This window comes from Salvelinus alpinus, chromosome 8 (genome assembly GCF_045679555.1).
Source record: "Salvelinus alpinus chromosome 8, SLU_Salpinus.1, whole genome shotgun sequence".
Taxonomy (NCBI): domain Eukaryota; kingdom Metazoa; phylum Chordata; class Actinopteri; order Salmoniformes; family Salmonidae; genus Salvelinus; species Salvelinus alpinus.
In genome coordinates, this window is record NC_092093.1 from 72,111,735 (window position 1) to 72,138,767 (window position 27,033).

Below are 27,033 nucleotides of genomic sequence, written 5' to 3' on the forward strand. Positions count from 1 at the left end.
GTAGAGAATAAGATAAGATGGTAAGAGGGAGAAAAAGAGGGAGAGATAGAAGGAGAGATAGAATAGATAGAGGTGGAGATACAGTAGAGAGATAGCGAGAGGTACAGGTCGGGGTCCGAGCAGAGTTACAAGAGTAGGGGCGTGGTTCTACTTACATTTGCAGCCATTGTCCCACAAATATCCCGGCAGACAATCTCGACACTTAGCCCCTGTAGTTCCCTCCTTACATTTACAAAATCCTGTGCCATTACAGCGAACACTGTCTGAGCCATAGGGATTACAACTACAGTCTGTAGAAACAAGACACACAAACACACACATGCTGGAAAACAAGGTGGTGCTTTGGCTTCTTACAGCAGCTACAAACTTTTACCGCCATAGGCAGGCTCATTGAGAAACATTTCTAAGCAACATATTACTTAGCTATCACTTACAGAAGAAATGCTACCATTTCAAAAGTAATGAGGTGAAATGAAGATAAAGAGTGATTGAAGGAAATGAGACATTAAGCACTGTATGGATCATTTGAGGTGACTCAATATTTTCTAGAACATTTTATGCATTTTAACAAGTCACATTTACATATAGTGCAATAAGCAAAACCTTATTTACCTAAATATGGTAGCCATATTTGAAAAATGACATGACATTAAGATTACACATTTTCTGACATGAAAGTTAGAGGGAAACATGACGACAGAGACAGTGGAGACATACAAAGAGATGTCATAGGAATTACATGAGAAATGTACAAGACAGGATGTACATAGCTTGGACTTGTCCAGTATGATTCAGCGAATGTTTGAAATGTGACGAAAGTGGAACGGTAACATTGAAATGTGCATTGTTGTACTGTAATATATGTTGTCTCCAGACATTTCAATTCATTCCAAAACTAAAAAATTCCAATTAGTAATTTGGTCCAAACTTAGATTTCATGGGAAACTGATTAACTACAGGGCAAATAAGTTTATTGTAAACTGCTTATTTGACTAATACTATAAGTGGATATTGTCTGGGTAGAATAATGTGTGAACTAAACAACCATCATTAAACACACCAAAAATTGCCATATCTTTACCATTATCAACAGTTAAAGCTCTTTCCAAATCCTGCTTGTGAACATAGAAGCCGTACAAGGCTCTCCTCTTTCCCATCTGTATGGTAACCTTATAGCTCTGCAGCATTTGTAAGATATATACGAGTACTGCTTTGACTGTGAGAACACGTCTATTGACGTGCTATGAAGGGTAAGGGTAAAGGGTTATACACAGGGCAAGACCGCACTGACTCTGGGTGCGGCCGAAATGGCACTATATTCCCCATAGGGATGACATTAAAAGTAGTGCACTATATAGGAATAGGGTGCCATTTGAGACGCACCCTATAAAGGGTACTGATGGAATTGCATTGCTATTCCTGGGCAGGGTTGGGCCTAGCACTTCCACAGTGACATATGCAGTAGTTGCCATTGCCGTCATGCTTATCTGTCGTGCTCCGACACCTCTGGGTTTACGCGTGGAGTGTGCGAGTTCATTAGACTCTCCTTCAGGCTGGAAGAGACACCTGGATATGGGGTGGATATAATATTTTCAGTTTTCCAGAGCCAGATCAGAACGTCAGAGGGCGAGGGACAACAGATGTTTATTGGGTGCTATGTGCATGTGTAAGGTGCAGAGTCACTACACACTACACAGATGGAAAGGCATAGTGGAACGTATGGTAAAACCTGTCTATATATACTATCTATATATACGTTCATATACTTTTTATAGGATCCGGGGTTTTGCACAATCATGTGACATGCCTGGATTCTAACCTTTAATTTAAAGCTTTACATTCAACTGCCGCCTTTTCTTTTCCCTTCAGATGGTTAATTAAGCACCATCCTCAGACAACTGATTTCATTTTTGTGGAATTCTTATTTCTGGATAAGGCTTAAAATACAGGATACTGTCACATGACTGCGCAAAACACAGGGACCTACTTATAGAATGTGCATGAAGTTAAACATGTTGAGAACAGATTCCTATCTGTTTCTGGTTATTTTTGAAACATACACTATATATACAAAAGTATGTGGACACTCCTTCAAATTAGTGGATGTGGCTACTTCAGCCAGACCTGTTGCTGACAAGTGAATAAAATCGAGCACACAGCCATGCAATCTCCATAGACAAACATTGGCTGTAGAATGGCCTTACTGAAGAGGTCAGTGATTTTCAACATGGCAACGTCATAGGATGCTACCTTTCCAATAAGTCAGTTCGTCAAATTTCTGCCCAGCTAGAGTTGCCCCGGTCAACTGTAAGTGCTGTTATTGTGAAGTGGAAATGTCTAGGAGCAACATTGGCTTAGCCGCGAAGTGGTAGGCCTCACAAGCTCACAGAACGGGACCTCCGATTGCTGAAGTGCGTAAAAAATTGTCTGTCCTCGGTTGCAACACTCACTACCAAGTTCCAAACTGCCTCTGGAAGCAACATCAGCCCAAGAACTGTTCGTCGGGAGCTTCATGAAATGGGTTTCCATGGCTGAGCACCCGCACACAAGCCTAAGATCACCATGCGCAAAGCCAAGCGTTGGCTGGAGTGGTGTAAACTCACTGCCATTGGATTCTGGTACAGTGGAAACACCGTTCTCTGGAATGATGAATCACGCTTCACCATCTGGCAGTGTCACACCCTGATCTGTTTCACCTGTCTTTGTGCTTGTCTCCACCCCCTTCCAGGTGTCACCCATCTTCCCCATTATCCCCAGTGTATTTATTGTCTGTTTGTCTGTTGCCAATTTGTTTTGTTTGTCAAGCCTACCAGCGTTTTCCCCCTTGCTCCTGTCTTTTTCTAGTTTTCCCGGTTTTGACCATTCTGCCTGCCCTGACCCTGAGCCTGAGCCTGCCTGCTGTTCTGTACCATTGTCACACCACCCTGGATTGTTGACCTCTGCCTGCCCTGAACCCGAGACTGCCTGACATTCTGTACCTTTTGGATTCTGATCTGGGTTATTGACCTCTGCCTGCCCTTGACCTGTCATTTTTCCTGCCCCCTGTTCTAGGAATACACTTTTGCTACTTCGACACTGTCTGCATCTGGGTCTTCTCCTGAAACGTGGTAGGCAGTACAACGGACTAATATGGATTTAGTGGATGCCAGAAGAACGCTACCTGTCCCAATGCATAGTGCCGACTGTAATGTTTGGCAGAGGAGGAATAATGGTCTGGGGCTGTGTTTCATGGTTTGGGCATGGCCCCTTAGTTCCAGTGAAGGGAAATCGTAATGCTACAGCATACATGACATTCTAGACGATTCTGTGCTTCCAACTTTGTGGCAACAGTTTGGGGAAGGCGCTTTCCTGTTTCAGCATGACAATGCCCCTGTGCACAACGTGAGGTGCATACAGAAATGGTTTGTCGAGATCGGTGTGGAAGAACTTGACTTGCCTGCACAGTCCTGACCTCAACCCCATCGAACACCTTTGGGATGAATAGGAACGCCAACTGCGAGCCAGGCCTAATCACCCAACATCAGTGCCTGACCTCACTAATGTTCTTGTGGCTTAATGGAAGCAAGTCCCCGCAGCAATGTTCCAACATCTAGTGGAAAGCCTTCCCAGAAGAGTGGAGGCTGCTATAAATGCCCATGAATTTGGAATGAGATGTTTGATAAGCAGGTGTCCACATACTTTTGGTCATGTAGTGTACATAACCAGCATTTGGAATAATCGTTTATTTTAAAAGAACGGAAATAAAAAACCTCTCATGACATAGACAGCATCAAAACCATCCCGAGTGTCAAAATCTAATCTGGTAAAATGTATATCAGTTTAGAAAAAGTACAGTATGTCCATAGCAGTACACATTTAGGAGTAATACTCTTTAATGTAAAACCTTGTGATTGTGATGACTAACAGTTAGTTTAATACATAAGCCCTGTGGAGAAGGAAGCGAGTCATATGGACAGAAGCAAGTGAGGAACGACAGGACCCAGACAGCAACAGGAAAAGAGACGTTTGGAGGTTTGACGCACTAAGGTGAAATGTGAAAGGTGAAGGATGAGGTGAAGGTCATATGTGGTGTAAATGGGGGTCAGCTGGTATAAGCAGTGCTGATGATGACAGACAGTGGTGAGGGAACTGACCTATGCACACATTCTCATCTTCCAGCTCCGCAGAAGCATTTCGGAAGTAGCCCTGCTTGCAATCCTGGCAGTGCTGGCCCCTAGTGTTGTGTTTACAGCTCACGCAAATGACAGAGTTTAGCAGCTCGATGTAGCTGCAGCGGTTGGAGTGTCCAAAGCATTCGCAGTCTTGCAAAGAAGGAAGGGTGGAGAGAGACCAAGGGGCCATGTTGATGTGGGGGTTGGGTTGTGTTGCGCGGGGCATGTGCTACGGCGGGCGGCGGTGGTACTAGTAGCAAGGTAGTGCGAGGAGGCACCATCACATGCGAGGTTAGGATGGAGAGATGGGGGTTGAGATTGAGACAATGTTAGGTTAGGAGGAGGTGGAAAGGGCTACAGTATGACAAGTCTGGCATGGACGGATGCAGCCAGTGGTGTTAGACATCAGTTCACCCTGGGGCTATGAGAAAGCATGTTGTTAGAGGGAGAGAGTAAGAGACGTTCGCTTCAAGCACACCACAATGGAAAGGACGAGGATGATTCTGATTCTGGAATGGGACAAAAACTGGGTTTCATGGGAACTAGGCCACACAGTACAAGACAGGTCAAACGAGATGAGTTGAGTTGGAATGTCATTTTCAACCTGGGCAAGGCATAGGTGTGTAACTCCACACTGCTTGAAATGTACATCTCGATTAGTTCAGGCTTCATTTATCCTACTGTGTGTTTAATTTGAGATTAGGAGGAGGAGAGGTGCAGGAACCTTTGTAGCAGTAGTGCAATCCACAGGCCATTGTTATTACGTTCACACAGAACTGTAATCCTAAACCACAGAGCATGCAACTATGACTTTTAAAGAAAAACATGAATGGAAATACACAACTGCCCTTTCTATAGAGAACCAGATGGAAGAGGAATAGTTGCTACATGTCCCAGCAACCACTCCGCCACCTGACACCCCTCCCAGCCAACAAATACCTTGCAACAAAAAAGCACTTTGCATGAGAAGCAGGTGAATGTATGCAGAGATGTGACAAGGGGAGCATGTTGTTGTGTGACGTGTAGTGTGTTGTGTAGTATTTTGTACTATTAGCTCCCAGATTGAGAGTCAGGCTACGCCCTGTGCCTACTGCTTAGTCACACGACGTCAGGCGGGCATGCCAATCAAAGACGGTCACGTCCCAGTGGAGCCTTGTGTGACACCTGGCCGGCCCAGATCAGCCTTGGAGCTGGGTTCAATCTGTCTTGTGGAGCGACTGCTGACACCAACTTTCACGCTGGGTCAGATGGGTTTCTTAAGCCTTTGCAGACAGGCAGCTGGACCCACAGCCCTCTCTGAGCTACAGGCAGTTGGACAGACAGTCCTCTCTGAGCTACAGGGGCTTTGGGGAGGGATTGTGGTTATTAAGTTCTGGATTGAGGTCAGGTCTTTCCGTCGGTCACCACGAAAGGCATAGAGCCTTGGAAATGAAAGACAGCGGCCTAGCTAGCCTATTCAACTCTATTGAAGAAAAATAATCATGTTCTGGTCTATTTGCTAACAAGTTGCACAGTTAATTGGAAGTTCTCATAACGTTTATGTTATCTACTCCGACACCTACTCTTAGAAGACCAATACTCTCCCTGATTGAAAAATAGGGTTCATCATGTCGAAAGTAAGGTCTCTGAAACATACTCTAGAATATTTATGTGAGGCATTACAATGATATGTTGCATCCTTATTATTTTGTACTTTGAAGAATTGTATTCAACAGCACTTCTAATGATTACACTGGATGTAGAGAGACACAGGATCACGCAACCTTTACAGAAAGATAAACTGTACGTGTACCACATATCCATACAGCAAAGCAAACTCCACCCTTTATGGATACAGAGTGCACATTGGTCATAGTTCATGGGGATAGTTGTGGATTAGTACTACATGGTACTACAGGGCTAGGGTTGGGTTAGGTGGCTAAAGTAGCACATACACAGGTCATTCTAGATTCATACAGTGGGGACACGGCTTTTGACAACTGCTGACACAGAGGGGCACTGTATGAATCTGAGAATCTCCTACCTCGCTTGCTGTTTGCAACTTGAACTGAAGGGACAGTTGACAAAGCAACTTGAGGAGCTACGAGACACATTTTTTAAAAAAGAAGAAAAACAAACAAATAAATAAACAGAAGCATGATATATTTTGTTAAACATGAAATAATAGAATGTTCAGAAGGGTTAAAGAAAGGAGAATCATACACATTCCTACTTTTTCACTATAGTACTAAAAAGTTTGAAATGAACATCCAGTGAAGTCTGGCATGAATTATTAAATGAACAATGAGATAGGTGATCCTATATATTTAGTGTTATATTCTGAGACAGCAAATATTAGAGGAATTAATACCGACACAATGTCTTCACTATCATTGCACTGTAAGAAGAAGAAGTTCTAGAATAACGTTCTAGTGCTGTGGCGTTAAGTGTGGTTGCCCTGACACTTACAGATGCAGTCTGTTGAATCATGTTGCATGGAATCTACTCAAGTTTACCATTTGGAAGAGACAAGAGGTAAAATAAGTTATAAGTCATATACTGTCATTAGTATCCAAACCGTGTGAGAGAGTCCAACAACACCATGCTATCGTCGTCACAATGTAGATGAACAGCAGTGTTCTGTACTGGTATTACATTCTCCTGACGGACCAACACCACACATCCTCTAGGAAAGCCCAGTGGGATAATTTCCCATAGGTCTGTTCATCGAGGCATTCGGTCGAGGCTCACTGGCGCGGCACACAACAATCCCACAATCCCACTGCTGCCCGCATCTCTTCCCCATCAGATAACAAGCAAACAAACTGGAGGTGAAGTAATGGTCAACCCTGACTGAGCCCCTCTCACATGCTCTCCCATGTTCTCGCCTGACATAAACCTATGACATAAACACTATACCTTCTATATCAGGGATACTCAACTCTTACCCTACGAGGTCTGGAGCCTGCTGGTTTTCTGGTCTACCTGATAATTAATTGCATACACCTGGTGTCCCAGGTCTAAATCAGTCCCTGATTAGAGGGGAACGATAAAAAAAATGCAGTGAAACTGGCTTCGAGGTCCAGAGTTGAGTTTGAGGGCTCTACATCTTTACATCCGCTTGGCTAGTGCTCTGTATGGAAATACATGGGCAGTTTGTTTGCAAAACGGTCGCCACAGCCACAGCACATCAGCACAATGGATCAACTTGAGATTGCCTGAAATCAATCTACATAAACCTCTCTGTGAAATCGCCCTATTTTTTCCCGCCGAGCTCAGATAGGATTCTAGAATCCCTAGAAGCGCCACGCCTAATTAAAACGAAGGGGATAATCTAAGGATATTGAAATGGAATGGAAGAGAGAGAGTTAGAGAGTGAGAGAGAGAGAAAGACAGAATGCCTATCGTCATCCTGCTCCAGTGGAGAGATTCCGCATCTTGGGGCTCAAGAAGAGGAGGGGAGGAGAGGCGGATATTGTAACAGCATGTTGCAGCTAATGCAAGTGTCTGCCGACTACGCCAGGAATCAAACAAAATCTAAATCACTAAGGGTTTTGACACAGATTAACAGAAAAAGCTCCCTCCTGGTGGATCTGGTTTCAACCGTCACAGCTAGTACAATCACTGTTTAACTACTGTATATATGAGGTAGATCTGTAAAGAGATATGTTTAATCTTATATGGAGGTATAGCCTACCTTGGTTTCGGTTAGCAACACCTAGGGATGAGACATTCTGCCGAACTGCATGCAATTGGGAGAAACCATAAATGATTAGGTGCACTGGCTATAGTGGACATCAGATGCACTAACAGTAGAGGTTCTGCTAAGAGTTGACTGGTGGGACATATGTAGACAACTAGACATACATCTCCGGCATGGCTTTACTCAGAACATCTCATAACAACAGAATGACCGTCAAGCCTATACGGGGACAAGCAGTAGTTGCATCCCAACACCAGATGTTGTCCCAGGGACATTGTATGTAATTGTGTAGTTTCATGGCTCACTTGAGTGTGTGCATTGATGGCAATGATGAATAAACATAACATAAAGAAAAAGAAACAACAACAACAACTTGAGATTCTCTCTGATATGTAGTGGGATCATAACTTATGCAAACATGGTGGCTGACTTAACTATGTACACTCTTAGAAAAGAGGGTTCCAAAAGGTTCTTTGATGAGGGATAGGGTTCTACCAGGAACCGTTTTCATCGGAAGAACACTTTTTTTTGAAGACATGGGTTCTTTGTAAGGCAAAGAGTTCTACCTAGAACCTTTTTTTAAATCTGAATACCTGTTTTTGGAAGAAAGGGTTCTTTGATGATTGTTTGGAGGGCCAGAAGGGAACCCTTCTGGATCTGAATAAGCTTTTTTATTGTATTTTGTGGTACTATTAAATAGTGCCTCAGCTTGAGTGTTTATCTCAGTGTTTAAACTTTAACATCAGGAGTTTGAGCAACCTGATAAGATTACAATAATAGGTGTGAGAATATTTGTGAATGTATCTGGTGTTCCCTTAATAATTTTACATATACTGTACAGTCTAATCAGAAAGTATTCATACCCCTTCTCTTATTCCAGATTTTGTTGTGTTACAGTCTGAATGAAACATCTCTCACCCATCTACACACAATACCCCATAATGACAAAGTGAAAATATGTTTTCAGACATTTCTGCAAATATATTGAAAATAAAATACAGAAATATCTCATTTTCATAAGTATTGACACCCTTAAGTCAATAGATGTTAGAATCACCTTTGGCAGCGATTACAGTTGTGCGTCTTTCTGGGTAAGCTTTGCACACCTGGATTGTATAATATTTACACATTATTCTACTTAAAATTCTTCAAGCTCTGTCAAGTTGGTTGTTGATAATTTCTGAACAGCCATTTTCAAGTCTTGCCAGATTTTCAAGCCGATTTAAGAAAAAACTGTTACTAGGCCACTCAGGAACATTCAATGTCGTCTTGGTAAGCAACTCCAGTGTATATTTGGCCTTGTGTTTAGGTTATTGTCCTGTTGAAAGGTGAATGTCTCTCAGTGTCTTTTGGAAAGCAGACTGAACCAGGTTTTCTTCTAGGATTTTGCCTGTACTTAGCTCTATTCTATATCCTAAAAGACTCCCTAGTCGTTGCCAATGACAAGCATACCCATAACATGATGCAGCCCCCACCATGCTTGAAATTATGAAGAGTGGTACTCAGTGATGTGTTGTTGAACTTGCACTAAAAATAACGCGTTGTATTCAGGACATAAAGTTAATTTCTTTGCCACATTTTCTTCAGTTTTACTTTAGTGCATTATTGAAAACAGGATGCATGTTTTGGAATAGTTTTATTCTGTACAGGCTTCTTTCTTTTCACCCTTTCATTTAGGTTTGTATTGTGGAATAACAACAATGTTGTTGATCCATCCTCAGTTTTCTCCTATTACGGCCATTACATTTCTTTTTAATTAAAGTTTTATTTAACTAGGCCAGTCAGTTTAGAACAAATTCTTATCTACAATGACGGCCTACAGTGGGTTAACTGCCTTGTTCAGGGGCAGAACGACAGATTTGTACCTTTCGGCTACTTGCCCAACGCTTTAACCACTAGGCTACCTGCCGCCCCCTTCTTTGCGAGGCTTTGGAAAACCTCCCTGGTCTTTGTGGTTGAATCTGTGTTTGAAATTCATTGTTCTACTGAGGGGCTTTATAGATAATCATATGTGCGGGGTACAGAAATGAGGTAGTCATTAAAAAAGAATGTTAAACACTATTATTGCACACAGAGTGAGTCTATGTAACTTATTATGTGACTTGTTAAACACATTTTTACTCCTGACCTTATTTAGGCTTGCCATAACAAAAGGGTTGAATACTTATTGACACAAGCCATTTCAGCGTTTCATATTTAATTAATACTACTAATACTACACTTTCACATTATGGAGTATTGTGTGTAGGCCAGGCTGTAACACAACAAAATGTGGAAAAAGTCAAAGGGTGTGAATAGTTTCTGAAGGCACTGTTATTTTTACCCACACAGCAAATTGGCCAGGTTTACCTAGTGTTGATTATTCAATGTAACATTTCTAGTGTTGATTCAGGAGTTAAATTATTTTAAACTAACTATCCAGTGAAAATCTCACTTTTAAAAGTTAATATTCTGTTAACTCATACTCAAATAATGTTGTTGACTCATACTATACTTATTTTTGTGGCGAAAGCATAAACTGAAGATAAAACACTTCAAAAACCCCACCTCAAACTTGTATCTCAAACAGACCGTTTAAAAAATGCTTGCTATTTCGTCATAGAGGATGAGCTTGCGAATCAGCGGTCTACTGGCATTTATATTTTGAATGATCTGTATACACCCAGACCATTCTGTTGTTGGGGTACGCCCACACCATTCCAACACAGAAAAGCTGCTTTTAACATTCTTAATTAACATTTTCTGGAAGGAAAACTATTTAACTCACATCGTAATTAATTATAGGTCATATTTCATAGAAATCTGGAAACACTGGACACTTTAACTTTAACACTCAGTGGTATAAAATAACCTCAGTGCTGATGTTAATAACCAGAGTTGAGTGTGAGTCATTTTTACTGTGTAGAGAAAAATCACTCAAAACTACGCCTATCATTATCACATTTCCCAGCTTGCTCCTTTTGCAGATAGATTTTCAAAATTGTTCATTTCAATATCTGTATTTTTTAATGTACATTGATTGGTTTATTAATATTATGCTACACAAAGATAAATAAAAACATTCTTAACTAAGTAGTTGGATTTATTGCACCCATTACTGAGGTGGTTGTTCCCGTTTAGATCATTTAGGCAGTCCTATTAATCAATCTTCCCTACGGTGGCAGTCATTCTGAATGCAGGTTGCTGGTGATATCCTCACTCTGGCTGGATTCCAATATCCAACAGGAATTACAAATCACTTTGCAGGCCAGCATAATGTGACTTCCTGACCTGATTTGGCTTGTAAACCAGGAGTTTCCTAACACCACTGTGCTAGGGTATAATAGGCCCTAAAAGAAAGACCTTATGATATATATTGCCATGAAGAGTAAAATTTTTAAGGCTAATAAGGCTGATGGAACTGTTCAGAGATTGTTCTAGGAAGAACCCATCAAAGATAAAAGGGTTCTTGGTAGAACCACAGGGGATTTTATGTAGAACCCTACATCAAGAGTTCTAGGTAGAACCCTCTGCAAAGCGTTCTACCTATCACCAAAAAGGGTTCCCCTATGGGGACAAACCAAAGAACCCTGTATGGTTCTACTTAGCACCTTTTTTTCCTAAGAGTGTATAGATAGAAACTAAGTTGTCGCAGGCATTTTGTTTAATTCATCAAATTGACTATTCAATCAATATCTAATTACAGTGTATTTCTGGTCGAGGAATAACGATTAATACATAATGTGGTGTGTCAGGGGTTGGAATGACTGATAGTTGTGGTGTACTGTAACCTAATTACATACAATTCTGTATTTCCATGGCGGGGGAAATACTGGCGGTGTTTGGTGGTTGTGGTTGGTCGGTTGGTTAGGTGATGGAGTTGTCTTAAGTCAAGCAGAGACAGAAGGAAAGGCTAGTCATGTATTCTAGTATTTTAATCCCCCACAATAGCATCACCAAGTCTCTCTGTTGCAGTATCACTGACTTCAGTGTGATCATGTGATCATTGGCCGGTGATTAGTGTCCGGTAGTGTCACAGCAAGCAACTTAACTACTGTGCCATTGGATAGTGAGCATTACCGTGTGTTGTGTCTAATCGTTTGTAATACATTCAGTTTGGTTAAAGATATGGGTAATTTATGGGTTTGGGTATGCATGCACTCAGGCACACAGACATACAGTCAGTATATACTGTAGTGTTTGACTGGTTGAGTTACTAACCAAACCCTCTCCATGACAGCTCCATAACTGATAAAGTACATAGTATGTCATGTCAGTCCTAAATAAATTGTTCAGCCATATTGGCCAGAATCCAATATTGGCCAGCAAGTTATTTATTGAAAGTATTTAGGGGTTTCGGATTGTTATCAGGAGAATATGTTCTGTTGAGATATTGATCAGTAACTGATGGGAAGTTCTGTTTCAAAGGATAAGGAGAAAAAAGGAACAAATGAAAGAGCAGATAGAAAGGATGCAGTTGGTCATTTTATATCGACCGAGGAGTAATGTTTGTGAAATCCAGAAATCAAAGTGACAACACAAATACTTCCCTCATTGGATGAAAAATACAATAAATTGACATGTGGAGTATTTTCTTCTCATTGGCGTCATAATTAGAGGAATTTGACTAGAGGAATTAGAGCTTTATTTCGATCCAATATGTAGCACATCTGGTCTTCTATTAGTTATTAGGGTGAAGGGAGAATACAGGTGAACCGTGCTTAATGAGAAGTGACGGATTATAATCAATGCTGCTGTCATAATGAAATGAAATCTCGCAGAGCCCAGAATCGTTTTTATTTCAATTTAAACTTTGCTTTAATAGCTGCATTAGGGCAAATCTGGCTGGCTTAATCAACTTGAAATAGAATTGAGGAAAAGTCAATAAAGAATTAAATTACCTTCAAACAACAATATGAAAAAGTGCAGTGTTTTCTGTTTGCTGTCCTCAAGGACATTTAGCTGTGTTCTGGTTGGTTCTTTTGTATTTGAGAGGACATAGCTACATACACACGATTTCAGTTTGGTTTACCCCAACTTCATCCTTGGTGTGTCTACACTACCACAGCTGGGTAGTGTTTCATGTTGTGGTAGTTATGGAGGTGCGTCTGCTGGTGTAAAGAAAGACAGACAGCATCTCGTGAGTGTTTCAATACCTACAGGCCTGGTCTGAATGAACCGTACAGACTTGGCCATCGTCAGTCAGTCAGTGAGTGTGTCCTTTCTGTGAGTCCCACAGACAGACAGACAGGCTGTAATACAGACACTCCCCACTAAGAGAGAGAGCAGCCGTTGGTGATGGTCTGACTAGGTGTGGGGTTGGGTTAGGGAGGAGCTAGCGAGGTGGTGACATGTGAGTGGTGCATGTACAGCATATACAGTATATATATGTATGGAGAACATGCATGCAGCATTTGTATAGAGCATTGGTCATGCACAGGCAGGAGACAACACTGAACACATTCAGCTCTCTAAGATTGGGGGTTTCGGGTAGAGGGAGGGAGGGGGTCCACTTGGTTCTATGCTAATTTCTGACAAAATGTTTCAGAATATTCATGACAAACTGGTTATTGTTTGAATCAAACTATCGGTTTACGTTTACGTTAGTTTGACATCAGTTGTGGTTACTGTTGTGGTTCAAAGTTGTGGTTTGAAGTTCATCGCCAACTAGCCGACTAGCCAATATGCTGATACCATTGTAAATTCTGATCATGGCTACGTCCCACTACTTATGAAAAGCTTCCTTTCCTTATCTCTTTCCCTTCATGAATGCTGACACATCAAAGGACTGGGTAGGTCTGGTAGCCATATTGCTCTAGCCTATATAGTCCTTTGGATATCTGCAGTCATGGAGATACAGCCAGGAATCAAAGAGAGGAAACCATTCAAGACTAATGGGATGCTGTCCATCTTAGCTGATTTGGGTCTCTTGCTTTTTTCCCCCATAGAGGGGGTGTTAGCTAAGGACTGCACCTCAGGAGAATTCCACATCATTCAATACGTCGATTGATAGGTGGATTGATGTGGAATGGCCTGGGGCTCTGAATGCACTTTGACTTGTTCAATACCTGTGTACGTCTGAAATGACACCCCCGATTCCCTACATAGTGCACACACTTTGACCAGGGCCCATAGATCTCGGGTCAAAAGTAGTGCACTGTAGAGGGAATAGGGTGCCATTTCAGACGCAGCCTTGGTGTGTGCGTCTCCCTTTATTCTCCTGAGGTGCAGTCTCAGCTGGCTGCTGTGGTAACACCAGACTACGTCTCTAGACGTCTCTCTCTGTGCTCCAGGGGCGACTGGCTGCAGCAGATAATATCCAGCGCTCATATTAAACTGACCTCGCTGACATTATTCCACCACTGAGATCCGGGCACTTTCATAAACTCTATATGCCATTTATGTATAATGCAAAGGGGCAAAAACATGTTTTGTATGCATGCACAGGCGTCTGGCTGCTATCTAGGCTTATCTTGTTGAAGGTGAATTAGTCCACCTCCACACTGAGCAATTCTAGACAATATGGCAGAGAGCTATTGCTATTTCCTTTAGGGAGAAAAACAACAGGGAATTAGACTAACCCTGGCATAATGAACATTTCCAAACCAATTATGACTGATCCTTCACTTAATGAATAATGGAGGACCTAAATCAGAAATGAACATTTAAAACCAAGTGGACTTAAGGGAGGGATATGATCAGACATAGCAAAGCATCAAGCAGTTTCTGTCTTTTCTTTTCTGCTTTGAATTTACTTACTAACTGGACCAATGCTATTGGGGATACCTGCAAGACAAAGACAAAACACAGTTGACATTGAGAGATTAGTCATGTACATTTCATTCTACTTTAACAAACTGTAAATTGCAGTTTAGGACATTGTTTGTATTCATTTAAAAACATTGAATGTAATCTTGTAAACAGCAGATAAATATGAGGAAATATTACCCCCACGCACGCACATACACTCACACAAGATAACACGGAGACACACCAGACTAAATAAAAAACCAAAACACCTGATTTTGGACAAACTTTATCCCAACAGTGTCTTGCTCTGTAGTTGAGCGAGACATTAGTTTTATCATTATCCCAGTCTGTCGATACAACCGACCGACTGTCTGATGTGCCAGCTCCCGCTCTGAACAGATAACACAGTCAGACAGACACATCCCCATGGCGACCAGATCTTTCACACAGCAGACTATTTGCCCTGCATAGATCTCAGAGACTCACTGAGCTTTATAGACCAGCACGGTCCCAGGCTGCCGAATGTGACTGACTGAGTCTTAAAAGTCCTCATAAATCCCACAGTAGTAGAGAATCAATTGGTGGTGGATATTTGGATCATGTAGATGTGATGTCTTGTTATGATGAGGTACGCTGGGTTGTTGGTGACACGTAGATTTTGCGTTTTGCTCATTTGTCCGTTTGCACTATACTCCTCTCTGAGCGCCTCCCCCTATGTGGGCATTTGTCTGTCTGTCAGTGTCTGTCTGTCGCGTAAACAAACAACGACAAACAAGCCGTAACAACAGGAAGGGGAGCCACGCTGTGCTCTGTAAATGGAGGAAATAAATAAATAAAGCCATAGATAAATAAATAAACAAGGTATGTCTGGGTTCTCTCTCTCTCCCTGTGTCTCCATCACACATCTTCCCCCAAACACTGAGGAGATATGGAGACATCTGTGATCTGTTGTCTTTTATTACTCCTTCATCAAATAAAGGCCTCTCAGTCGTTCAGTCAACAGCGCTTGGTGTGCCTGGAGGATTACCTCATCATTCTCCTTCTGTCTACAAAGGGGGTCTGCATAACATAATGTGTATGTGTATGTGTGTGTGTGTTTGTGCCTGCTAGTGTGTGTATGTGTTTTTGTGTGTCTGCATGTCCACACACGTGTGTGTGTGTGTGTGTGTGTGTGTGTGTGTTTGTGTGCAAGCAAGCACGCTCTGGCCAGCCATAAGCCATCGATCCACCTCACATCATCTAATCTCTCTCTCTCTCTCTGATCCCGGCTCGACAGGCATAGTTAGGAGCCAAATGTATGACTTATTGGCGAGGTGTGTGGGGAGTGGGGAGGCAGGAGGCAGACAGGTAGATGAACACAGAATAGTAGTAGACTCTGGAGGCAGACTACCTGAGAGGGAAAGGACGCCAACCAGAGAATGGCACAGCAAATGCACACACACTCACACGCATGCAGGCACGCACACTCACACACACACACACACACACACACACACACACACACACACACACACACACACACACACACACACACACACACACACACACACACACACACACACACACACACACACACACACACACACACACACACACACATTATGCAATCTTATTCAGTGAATCACAGCTGAAAAGAAAGAATGCTGGCTTCTGATACTTCCTGATACTTCTTTCATAGAGAATAAAGAGGAGAGGTTTCAAAGCCCAGTGTTAGCTCTAAATGTTTAGCCTATACACCAAGTATTGAAAGAAATGCAATATTCAAACTGTACAGTATATCTGTTATTTTTATTGCATATAGGAATAACTGAGCCTAGGTGAATCGGGTAAGTAGGTATTAAAGAGTTTTGTCATGTTATGTTGCTAGTAGATGATAAAAAAACACAGATAGCCAGCTATCTAAGTGCACCGGGCCCATGCAAAAGGAACTGTCCCACTCACACGGATCTAGCTGATCTAGCCCACTCACACGGATCTAGCTGATCTAGCCCACTCACACGGATCTGGGATGGAATAAGCTAGCAAGCAAGCTACAACAACTGGATTTGGGATGATGTGGGTCTTCACCGTCTTATGTGGACAGAGGCTTCACTCCTGCTCATGTAGTGCTCATATTTACATGTACAGTTGAAGTCGGAAGTTTACATTCACTTAGGTTGGAGTCCTTAAAACACGTTTTTCAACCACTCCACAAATTTCTTGTTAACAAACTATAGTGTTGGCAAGTCGGCACATCTACTTTGTGCATGACACAAGTAATTTTCCAACAATTGTTTACAGACAGATTATTTCACTGTATCACATCCAGTGGGTCAGAAGTTTACATACACTAAGTTGACTGTGCCTTTAAACAGCTTGGAAAATTCCAGAAAATGTCATGGCTTTAGAAGCTTCTGATAGGCTAATTGACATAATTTGAGTCAATTGGAGGTGTACCTGTGGATGGATTTCAAGGCCTACATTCAAACTCAGTGCCTCTTTGCTTGACATCATGGGAAAATCAAAAGACCCACTGGGAATGTGATGAAAGAAATAAAAGATTAAATAAATAATTATCTCTACTATTATTATGACATTTCACATTCTTAAAATAAAGTGGTCATCCTAACTGACCTAAGACAGGGAATGTTTACTCGGATTAAATGTCAGGAATTGTGAAAAACTGAGTTTAAATGTATTTGGCTAAAGTGTATGTAAACTTCCGACTTCAACTGTATGTCACTTATCCGAACACTTTTCCAACTTGATAAAATACAAATTTCTCCCAAAATACACATTTTATATGTCGTATTGGGACTTTTAGTTGAAAGGATGAAACTAATCAGAATGTTTAACAGCAACCTAATTCTGCAATCTTCCCTTCAATTATTCTAAATAAATATTAGAAAATGATTTAGAGCCGAGGGGATATGCATGAGCCCTAATAGTTTATAGTTCTTAGAGTAAGTATTTTACTTTATTGAAACATTTTCAGTTTATTTTATTTTAATTGTTTTATTGCAACCATCAATCCCAAAATACAGGTAGAGACTAGATTACATTATTTCTAAGTAAATCTATTCAGAGTAGAATTTAAACTGTATTGCATTGAAATGTAGCACTGTCCATCAGGCTACTTATTTCAACTCTAAAACATCCATTTGATGAATTAACGGTCGTCAATACAAGAAACACATTCAATCTTTCACTTCACAAAATTTAGGGTATTGATCCAACAACCTTTTCTTCGCCAGGTCACGGCCAGAGCAGCATTGCCTGTCAATGTAATTATTATACCTATGAACAACTAGCAGGCAGGAAAGCAGATGTTGGAGATTGTATGTCGCTTCATTACATTAACTTTCAATTACCATCATTTCCAATCCCCTTCACCTGCCCATATTCCCAATTACTAGTCATAACAGAATGTGTGTGTGTGTATGAGTGTATGTGTGTGTGTGTGTGTCTCTGCATCTCTCCATTATGCTCCATAACATAATCTAATTGTGCACAGGAAGAGCATTAGTGTGCTTATGTTTATGGAGCGCTCCATAGACGTTTATGATCTCCACTTCTCAGTCACTTCTCAGTCTCTCAGAGGTCACTTCTCAGTCACTTCTCAGTCACTTCTCAGTCACTCTCAGTCTCTCAGAGGTCACTTCTCAGTCACTTCTCAGTCTCTCAGAGGTCACTTCTCAGTCACTTCTCAGTCTCTCAGAGGTCACTTCTCAGTCACTTCTCAGTCTCTCAGAGGTCACTTCTCAGTCACTTCTCAGTCTCTCAGAGGTCACTTCTCAGTCACTTCTCAGTCACTTCTCAGTCTCTCAGAGGTCACTTCTCAGTCTCTCAGAGGTCACTTCTCAGTCACTTCTCAGTCTCTCAGAGGTCACTTCTCAGTCACTTCTGTCTCTCAGAGGTCACTTCTCAGTCACTTCTCAGTCTCTCAGAGGTCACTTCTCAGTCACTTCTCAGTCTCTCAGAGGTCACTTCTCAGTCACTTCTCAGTCTCTCAGAGGTCACTTCTCAGTCACTTCTCAGTCTCTCAGAGGTCACTTCTCAGTCTCTTCTCAGTCTCTCAGAGGTCACTTCTCAGTCACTTCTCAGTCTCTTCTCAGTCTCTCAGAGGTCACTTCTCAGTCACTTCTCAGTCTCTCAGAGGTCACTTCTCAGTCTCTTCTCAGTCTCTCAGAGGTCACTTCTCAGTCTCTCAGAGGTCACTTCTCAGTCACTTCTCAGTCTCTCAGAGGTCACTTCTCAGTCACTTCTCAGTCTCTCAGAGGTCACTTCTCAGTCACTTCTCAGTCTCTCAGAGGTCACTTCTCAGTCTCTCAGAGGTCACTTCTCAGTCACTTCTCAGTCTCTCAGAGGTCACTCGTCTGTTTGATGGGGAACATGATCTCTAAGGGCGTGGCGAGTGGATGTGTGTATACACACGTTTACACATATATGTATATATATATACACAAGCACGGATACAGGCACAGATGCAGGCACGTATAGATGCAGGCACGTATAGATGCACACACACACACACACACACACACACACACACACACACACACACACACACACACACACACACACACACACACACACACACACACACACACACACAGACACACACACACACACACACACACACACACACACACACACACACACACACACACACACACACACACACACACACACACACACACACACACACACACACACACACACACACACACACACACACACACACACACACACTCACACACTCACACACATCCACTCATAAAGTAGAAAATCAGAAAATGGGCCAAATACAAAGTCTCAAACTCAGATTAATCCACTATCCACCAGCGACTAGTATCTGTACTGTATGATTGGCCAGACTTAAACTGTTCCCAGTCTCCCATTGAAGGGCCTATCTGCCAATTAGCCATCCATGGACAGGGTTGGGTAGTTTACTTTCTAAATGTAATCCGTTTCAGTTATTAAATACCTGCCCAAAATTGTAATCAGTAACGTAAACATTTGGATTACACAGTAGCGTAATCTGATTACTTCCAGTTACTTTTGGAGTACTTTTCCTGTAAGAGGCATTAGAAGAAGAGAAAAATATGAATAAAATGCATTTGGTGTGTCATACTGGTCTCTGACTTGTGGTCAGACTCATTCAGGTGGAACAAACTTAAATGTATGCCTTTTTTTGATTATGAATTGAATGTCATTGAGAAAACCGAAAGGTGTCATAATGTATTTTTCCCGCAAACCTCCTTTCTGAATTCAAAAGTAATCTAAGAAGTAATCATCTTGAAATCAAAAGTATCTGTAATCTAAATGAAATATTTCATCTGGTAAAGTAATGTATTATAGTTACAGTTTTTTGGTAATTTGATTACATGTTTGTTGGTGGTTGGCTCTTTTTCCCCCGACTGTCTTTTTTTTGTGTCATTGCAGTGATAGTAGAATACATATTTGTGTCATTGCAGTGATAGTAGAATACATATTTGTGTCATTGCAGTGATAGTAGAATACATATTTGTGTCATTGCAGTGATAGTAGAATACATATTTGTGTCATTGCAGTGATAGTAGAATGCCTATTTGTGTCATTGCAGTGATAGTAGAATACCTATTTGTGTCATTGCAGTGATAGTAGAATGCCTATTTGTGTCATTGCAGTGACAGTAGAATGCCTATTTGTGTCATTGCAGTGATAGTAGAATGCCTATTTGTGTCATTGCAGTGATAGAGAATACCTATTTGTGTCATTGCAGTGATAGTAGAATGCCTATTTGTGTCATTGCAGTGACAGTAGAATGCCTATTTGTGTCATTGCAGTGATAGTAGAATGCCTATTTGTGTCATTGCAGTGATAGAGAATACCTATTTGTGTCATTGCAGTGATAGTAGAATGCCTATTTGTGTCATTGCAGTGATAGTAGAATGCCTATTTGTGTCATTGCAGTGATAGAGAATACCTATTTGTGTCATTGCAGTGATAGTAGAATGCCTATTTGTGTCATTGCAGTGATAGTAGAATGCCTATTTGTGTCATTGCAGTGATAGTAGAATGCCTATTTGTGTCATTGCAGTGATAGAGAATACCTATTTGTGTCATTGCAGTGATAGTAGAATGCCTATGTGTCATTGCAGTGATAGTAGAATGCCTATTTGTGTCATTGCAGTGATAGTAGAATGCCTATTTGTGTCATTGCAGTGATAGTAGAATGCCTATTTGTGTCATTGCAGTAGAATGGTAGTAGAATACCTGCAAGCCTCATTATGTTTGTTTCAACGGAACCCCATCCTGACCTTCACCAGGTCTTTGTCTCTGTGTCTACCTGGACCATCCACAACAGCTTATCTTCTACATTTCCACCGCAGGTAAAGTTGGCAATGACTTTCCCTGGCTGTCATCATTTCACAGACAATGGCAAGACAAAGGATCTTATCGTGGACGACAGGAAATGAAGGTCTGAACACGCCCCATTCACATCGACAGGGCTCTAGTGGAGCGGGTCAAGAGCTTCAAGTTCTTCAGTGTATACATCACTAAGGACCTATCACGGCCCAAACACACCAACAGAGTCGTGAAGAGGACATGACAATACCTCCTCTGCCTCGGGAGGTTGAAAACATTTGGTATGGGCCCTCAGATCCTCAAAAAGTTCAACAGCTGCCCCTTTGAGAGCATCTTGACTGGTTGCATCACAACTTGGTACGGCAACTGCTCGTCATCTGACCACAAGACGCTACAGTGGGTAGTGCGTACGGCCAAGTACATCACTGGGGCTGCCATCCAGGACCTCTATACCAGGCGGTGTCAGAGGAAGGCCCTAAAAATTGTCAATGACTCCAGCCACCTAAGTCATAGACTGTTTTCTCTGCTACGACACGACTAGCGCTACCAGAGCACCAAGTCTGGGACCAAAATGCCCCTGAACAGCTTCTAACCCCAAGCCATAAGACTGCTGAACAGTTCATCAAATGGCTACCTGAACTATTTACATTGACCCCCTTTATAATAACATTTTTGTTGCACTGACTCTCTTGCACTGGCTCAATCTCCTTATCCGGCACAGTCGGTATAGTAGTGACAGGGACCAGTAACCGGTTTGTCTCTGTGTGGAGGTTTGGATGGAGGGAAGTTTGCCGATCTGTGCCACGGAAAAATCAGCAGACATAATTTGATTGAATTCCTCTGGAGACGAATTCCAGCCTGCCCCCATCCTGAACACTCTCAACACTCGACCGCCTACATCTAAATGTCTTGTGGGGGAAAGGGGAATAGATCTATATCGAAGGTGGCAAGTGGTAAAGTGCATGTGTGCCGAGTTCGGAGGCACAGTTAAGATTCCGGGAATGAGGCACACAGAGACAGAATCCTGAGACGGAAGAAACAAATATTTGAAAGAAAGATTACCGTCGCAGCTGCAGCGAGCGAGATGTTGGAAAGGCAAAGTAAACAAGCCGGGTCTCGGGGGGGGGGGTATGGAGAGAGGGAAAGGGAGAGAGGAAGGAGAGAGAGAGTGAATGAAATGACAATAGAGGAGTGGGAACAGGATCAGCAGAGTCAGGAGACAATGCAAATAGCAGAGAGGAAAGAGAGTAAAGCATCAACACCTAAAGAGGAGAGGGAAGATAAAGAACAGAGGGATGGGGGGGGGTGTTTGGATACAGAACTAGAATGCTGTATAATTAAATAATGCAGGGAGGGAAGGAGGGAGAGAGGCAGGGAGGAGAGGGAGGGGGGTGGTGAAGTGGGAGAGAGAGATTGAGGGAGCGAGGGAGGCAGGGAAAGAGGGAGCAGAGAGCTCTTCTCTTCCCATCTCTGTGTAGACACAATGGCCACCTAGGCCTTTAGGTATCACTAATTACAGTATCCATGGTATCACTCCAGACACACTGCTGCAGACACCCTTCATTATAGCAGCTAGGACTCAGGACCAGGCTGGGCTGGCTGCTTGAACAGGGCCAGACTGCGTTCAACCACTGACGGCAGCAGGAAATATAGTATCAGGCAACATGTTATAGGTGGTTATGATAATCTGTTGAAGTGGGATATATCCCACTGTGTGGAAAGATTCATAGGAAACAATAGTGTATTTTCCTTCTAAATCTACATTTTGGCTGACTTGTTTTGCCATGTAATCCATTACAGTTACTAGTTACCTGTCCAAAACTGTAATCAGTAACATAACTTTTAGATTATCCAAACTCAGTAATGATTACTTTTGGATTACTTCCCTTAAGAGGCATTAGAAGAAGACAAAAAGGATCCATCAAATGCATTGGTGTGTCATCATAATGGTCTCTGACTTGTGGTCAGACTCGCTCAGCTGGAACAAACTTTAATGCTTAAAACTTGCGCTTAAAATGCTGAATTTAATGTCATTGAGAAAACAGAAAGGTGTCATAATGCATTTTCGCAAACACAATTTCTGAAAGGGGTGGCAGGTAGCCTAGTGTTTAGAGCGTTGGGCCAGTAACCGGAAGGTTGCTGGATCGAATTCCCGAGCTGACAAGGTAAAAATCTGTCCTTCTGCCCCTGAACAAGGCAGTTAACCCACTGTTCCCCAGGAGGCCGTCATTGTAAATAAGAATTTGTTCTTAACTGACTTGCCTAACAAAGTGCAGTCTTTTCAGTATGAAGTGATTGTGTTAGCGGTGTTCTTGGCTAGCTCCTCTGAACAAAAGTGTCCTTACGAGAGACCACATTTTTTTATGGCAGGTGAAATCGTACATCATTAGCTCATTATTATGGATGTATCCAAATAAATGTCACTAGAAAACAGCTTAAACAAATGCAAAGGCAGCTACTTTGTTGTTATTCTGTCTGCACTGTTTGACGTGACTGTAAGTTAGCCGTAGTTGGCAATCTAGCAAGCAAGGGAAAATAACTTTGCCAGCCAGTATGGCAATGGAACACTTAGAATGAACGACTGGGTCGCGTCCATAGATACAGAACAACAATACTTAACGACTGGGTCGCGTCTCTGGCCACCGAACCAGTAGAACGAACCAGCTGGCTTGGGTAGCAACCTTAGATTTGTGTCAGGAATATATCTTGTGGAAGGATGAAATAGTATGAATAAATTCATCATAATAATGTTTTTAATGAAAATATGTCAATCACTATTTGAATAGGTTAGTAACAATAAGAGAATAAGACGCTTAAGTGATATTGCCCTCGAAGCCGGTGTTTGGAGGATATATTGGCACGATGTTGTTAAGTCGTCCGAACACCGGCTTCTCAGGCATTATCACTTAAACGTCTTATTCTCTTATTGCCATCATGCTGAACCACACCGTTGGATTCAACAGTGAATAACACTGCTGTGACATCTGGTTGTTATGCGTTATTGTACACTAATTAGAGAAGCAGAATGGTTTGTTGTGACTGTCACCTCCTCCAGATACATGCTACAGTATTGCTGGTTAGGGGTTGGTAAGTCTGTTATAAGACATAAATATGGTATCTGTTAAAGCTGCATGACTACTGTGTCTCCTCAACAGAGCCAATCGTATAGAGTAGGAGCTGATTCCAGATCTGCACTTAGTGAAACTTCACCCCCAGAATCCATTGTACAATACAGTGCATGATCAAGCTAGGGACAAATCTTCCTAGATCCTGTTAGCACACTAGTGTACTTTACCCAGATAGGAAAGACTACTGTAACAGAGAGTTATTCAATGCTAACCTATTAAACTCTGACCCCTATGGTGGCATTAAAATCGAAAGCGGTAAAATCAATAAGTCACATAAAAGCTGATATCAGTTAGATGGCTTTGGCTTGCCTTTCCCCACGGACCAGGGTCTGTCACGGAGGAGGAGTAGAGGAATCCCTACAAATCCCCCCGGGGATGTGTGTGTGTGTGTGTGTGTGTGTGTGTGTGTGTGTGTGTGTGTGTGTGTGTGTGTGTGTGTGTGTGTGTGTGTGTGTGTGTGTGTGTGTGTGTGTGTGTGTGTGTGTGTGTGTGTGTGTGTGTGTGTTTGTGTGTGTTTGTGTGTGTGTGTCCATGGGGGACACGTCTGCCTCTGACTACTTTGATCTGAGCTCATTTACAACTCCTCTCGGCAAGATGTGAAGCTTTACATGTGGCTCCTAATCCTGAGGAATTAGAGATCAGAGGTGGGTTCGATATGACCAAGGAGCGTTTGGTACGATCGCACGTGTTGCTGACCACAGAACTGCCGTCCAACACGGACCACAAGGCAGGGAAGTGTGATGCAATACAGAGCCTGATAGACCTTACATGATTTGTACTTACCATAGTTGTTTTAATGTGGGGGGTGGTTCCTGAGAAAGGCTATAACGTTGATGGTGTGTTTACGGTACGGCTATCAAGAGGCCATCATTTCAGACTGTCTACTTTAGACCTGAGGTGTATCCATGACAACAGTGATCTCCTTATCATTCTCTGTGGATAGATCTGAACGGTTGAGCACTCCCATGATTGTTTTACGGACGTTCAACATAACAACAAGGTAACATAATGTTACCTAACAATGTTTAGACATGTGGAATGTGGTATGATACAGTACATACATGTTTAACATTTCACTGGTTTTACGATTGCATGCCTCTGAGGGTACAAAACATTAAGGACACCCGTTCTTTCCATAATATAGACTTACCAGGTGAATCCAGGTGAAAGCTATGATCTCTTATTCATGTCACCCGTTAAATCCACTTCAATCAGTGTAGATGAAGTGGAGACAGATTAAATAATAGTTTTTAAGCCTTGAGACAATTGAGACATGGATTATGTACAGTGGGGAGAACAAGTATTTGATACACTGCCGATTTTGCAGGTTTTCCTACTTACAAAGCATGTAGAGGTCTGTAATTTTTATCATAGGTACACTTCAACTGTGAGAGACGGAATCTAAAACAAAAATCCAGAAAATCACATTGTATGATTTTTAAATAATTAATTTGCATTTTATTGCATGACATAAGTATTTGATCACCTACCAACCAGTAAGAATTCCGGCTCTCACAGACCTGTTAGTTTTTCTTTAAGAAGCCCTCCTGTTCTCCACTCATTACCTGTATTAACTGCACCTGTTTGAACTCGTTACCTGTATAAAAGACACCTGTCCACACACTCAATCAAACAGATTCCAACCTCTCCACAATGGCCAAGACCAGAGAGCTGTGTAAGGACATCAGGGATAAAATTGTAGACCTGCACAAGGCTGGGATGGGCTACAGGACAATAGGCAAGCAGCTTGGTGAGAAGGTAACAACTGTTGGCGCAATTATTAGAAAATGGAAGAAGTTCAAGATGACGGTCAATCACCCTCGGTCTGGGGCTCCATGCAAGATTTCACCTCGTGGGGCATCAATGATCATGAGGAAGGTGAGGGATCAGCCCAGAACTACACGGCAGGACCTGGTCAATGACCTGAAGAGAGCTGGGACCACAGTCTCAAAGAAAACCATTAGTAACACACTACGCCGTCATGGATTAAAATCCTGCAGCGCACGCAAGGTCCCCCTGCTTAAGCCAGTGCATGTCCAGGCCTGTCTGAAGTTTGCCAATGACCATCTGGATGATCCAGAGGAGGAATGGGAGAAGGTCATGTGGTCTGATGAGACAAAAATAGAGCTTTTTGGTCTAACTCCACTCGCCGTGTTTGGAGGAAGAAGAAGTATGAGTACAACCCCAAGAACACCATCCCAACCGTGAAGCATGGAGGTGGAAACATCATTCTTTGGGGATGCTTTTCTGCAAAGGGGACAGGACGACTGCACCGTATTGAGGGGAGGATGGATGGGGCCATGTATCGCGAGATCTTGGCCAACAACCTCCTTCCCTCAGTAAGAGCATTGAAGATGGGTCGTGGCTGGGTCTTCCAGCATGACAACGACACGAAGCACACAGCCATGGCAACTAAGGAGTGGCTCCGTAAGAAGCATCTCAAGGTCCTGGAGTGGCCTAGCCAGTCTCCAGACCTGAACCCAATAGAAAATCTTTGGAGGGAGCTGAAACTCCGTATTGCCCAGCGACAGCCCCGAAACCTGAAGGATCTGGAGAAGATCTGTAGGGAGGAGTGGGCCAAAATCCCTGCTGCAGTGTGTGCAAACCTAGTCAAGAACTACAGGAAACGTATGATCTCTGTAATTGCAAACAAAGGTTTCTGTACCAAATATTAAGTTCTGCTTTTCTGATGTATCAAATACTTATGTCATGCAATAAAATGCAAATTAATTACTTAAAAATCATACAATATGATTTTCTGGATTTTTGTTTTAGATTCCGTCTCTCATAGTTGAAGTGTACCTATGATAAAAATTACAGACCTCTACATGCTTTGTAAGTAGGAAAACCTGCAAAATCGGCAGTGTATCAAATACTTGTTCTCCCCACTGTATGTGTGCTATTCAGAGGGTGAATGGGCAAGGCAGAAGATTTAAGTGCCTTTGAACGGGGTATGTTAGTAGATGTTTGTTTCAAGAGCTGCAACACTGCTGGGATTTTCATCCTCAAACAT

At 42.2% G+C, this 27,033-nt stretch overlaps 1 protein-coding gene across 9 annotated transcripts in view; it reads right to left on the reverse strand.

Annotated features, from left to right (window-relative positions):
- ntng1a (netrin g1a) overlaps nt 1-27,033 on the reverse strand; it is a 154,986-nt gene that overhangs the window by 13,967 nt on the left and 113,986 nt on the right. For 3 of the 9 annotated variants that reach the window (XM_071414947.1, XM_071414948.1, XM_071414946.1), the window contains exons 5-7: nt 14,572-14,598; nt 4,134-4,301; nt 156-290 (exon numbers count right to left, since the gene is read on the reverse strand). In XM_071414947.1, the coding sequence (XP_071271048.1) occupies nt 156-290; nt 4,134-4,301; nt 14,572-14,598 (330 nt within the window). Of the gene's footprint in view, nt 1-155; nt 291-4,133; nt 4,302-6,174; nt 6,232-7,827; nt 7,873-14,571; nt 14,599-27,033 lie in introns of all 9 variants that reach the window. The other 6 variants (XM_071414952.1, XM_071414950.1, XM_071414949.1 and 3 more) reach the window with 5 other exon arrangements.